This window comes from Merops nubicus, unplaced genomic scaffold, assembly GCF_000691845.1.
Source record: "Merops nubicus isolate BGI_N331 unplaced genomic scaffold, ASM69184v1 scaffold28094, whole genome shotgun sequence".
Taxonomy (NCBI): Eukaryota; Metazoa; Chordata; class Aves; order Coraciiformes; family Meropidae; genus Merops; species Merops nubicus.
In genome coordinates, this window is record NW_008606691.1 from 3417 (window position 1) to 4963 (window position 1547).

Below are 1547 nucleotides of genomic sequence, written 5' to 3' on the forward strand. Positions count from 1 at the left end.
TTGTGTTGAGAGTGTGTCTTAATGATCTTAGAGGTCTTTTCCAACCTTAATGACTCTATGATTCTGTGTTAGAACTTTCACCTTACCATATGTGGGGCACTGATTGTAGCCTTGTACCCTGCAAGGAAACGAGTGACAAAAGTCACATGATAAGGAAACAATGATTAAAATTACCCATGGCAACAGTTCTTTACAATCCCCCATCTCCCCTAAACCCACAGAAACTCTCTCCTCTGTTGCTGTGCTAAAGACCTTCCCTGAGTTCCCATCTCCCCCCCAGGGCTGCTGACCAGGCTGGGTGGCTGCAGCTCCCGCAGCACCCGGAGCCACCAGTGCAGGCCAGGGGCAGCAGAGCCAGTTCTGCCCCTTCCCCGGGGTCCTGCCAGCCCGGGGCTGAGGGGTGGGTGGGGGGCACTCTCTGGGACCTGTCCCGGGGGCGAGTGGCTGGCACGGGGGGTCCGGGGGGCGGGTGGCTGCCACGGAGAGCCAGAGCCAGCCCTGCCCCTCAGCAGGACACAGCCCACTCTGCTCTGCCTGGGGGTACTCACCGATGGACTGAGGGGAGTCCATGTAGGGGAAGTATTTGATGTAATGGCCCCTGTCAGTAGCCAGCAGCACGTCGAAGACTCGCTGGGATTTAATTATCCCTTTTTCTGGGAGGAGAATGAGAACAGAAAGGACTTAAATCCTCAGGACTGTAGCACGAAGAGATTTAGAAGGGCTGGGGATGGAGCAGGGTGTTAGTGAAACGGGGAGAATTCAACTCAATAAGTGACCTGAGCAGGGACAGAAAACAAATGCACAGATGGAAGAACAACCTTCTCAGTTTCTGCTGCCTGGAATGGAATCTCCTTACAGCCCCAACCCTCTGCCCAGTCTCAGAGGAGAGTCACTCAAACCCACAATGTCTCTGGGGCTGCCAGGTGCAATGAAAGATAAATCGAGTCACACTTTCACTCCTGAAAGAGGAGACTCTGGTTCAGATTTCAGGAGCACTGGCCCAGTGAGTAAACTGAAGTTCAGAGCAATGACTGCAGCAATGTTCACACAGGTGGGGGCTGGTTTCTTCCAAGGAAGAAGGGACAGGACAAGAGGCAACAGCTTCAAGTTGCCCCAGGGGAGGTTTCAGTTGCCCCTGAGGAACAATTTCTTGCCCTGGAGGGTTGCCCAGGGCTGTGCCAGGCTGCCCAGGGCAGTGGTGGAGTCCCCACCCCGGAGGGGTTTCCAGGCTGGAGGTGTGGGGTGAGGGACACGGGGCAGTGGGGACCTGGCAGGGCTGGGTTGAGGATTGGACTCGATGAGCTTAAACGTCTCTTCCAGCCTAACAACTCCATGATTCTAAATGCTGAAATTCAGGCGATATGAACTCCAGCGTTTCGGGACAAACACAGTCACACCGTACGAGGCCAGCAGCCCTGCGCCGAGCAGCCGGCAGAGGCTGCTGCAGGTGCGGCGCTGGTACTCACTGTAGAGGTTGTTGACCAGCTCCGGGTGCGTCTTCCCGCTGGAGGTCCAGGCCATCGTCCTGGCGAAGAGCAGGCCCATGA

The 1547-nt window shown here is 56.0% G+C and overlaps 1 protein-coding gene across 1 annotated transcript in view; it reads right to left on the minus strand.

Moving 5' to 3' along the window:
• LOC103772410 (protein-L-isoaspartate(D-aspartate) O-methyltransferase-like) overlaps positions 1-1545 on the minus strand; it is a 4179-nt gene extending 2634 nt beyond the window's left edge. The window contains exons 1-3 of the mRNA XM_008939741.1: positions 1467-1545; positions 549-653; positions 87-118 (exon numbers count right to left, since the gene is read on the minus strand). Of these exons, the coding sequence (XP_008937989.1) occupies positions 87-118; positions 549-653; positions 1467-1545 (216 nt within the window). The remainder of the gene's footprint in view (positions 1-86; positions 119-548; positions 654-1466) is intronic.
• Between the last annotated feature and the right edge of the window lie 2 nt (positions 1546-1547).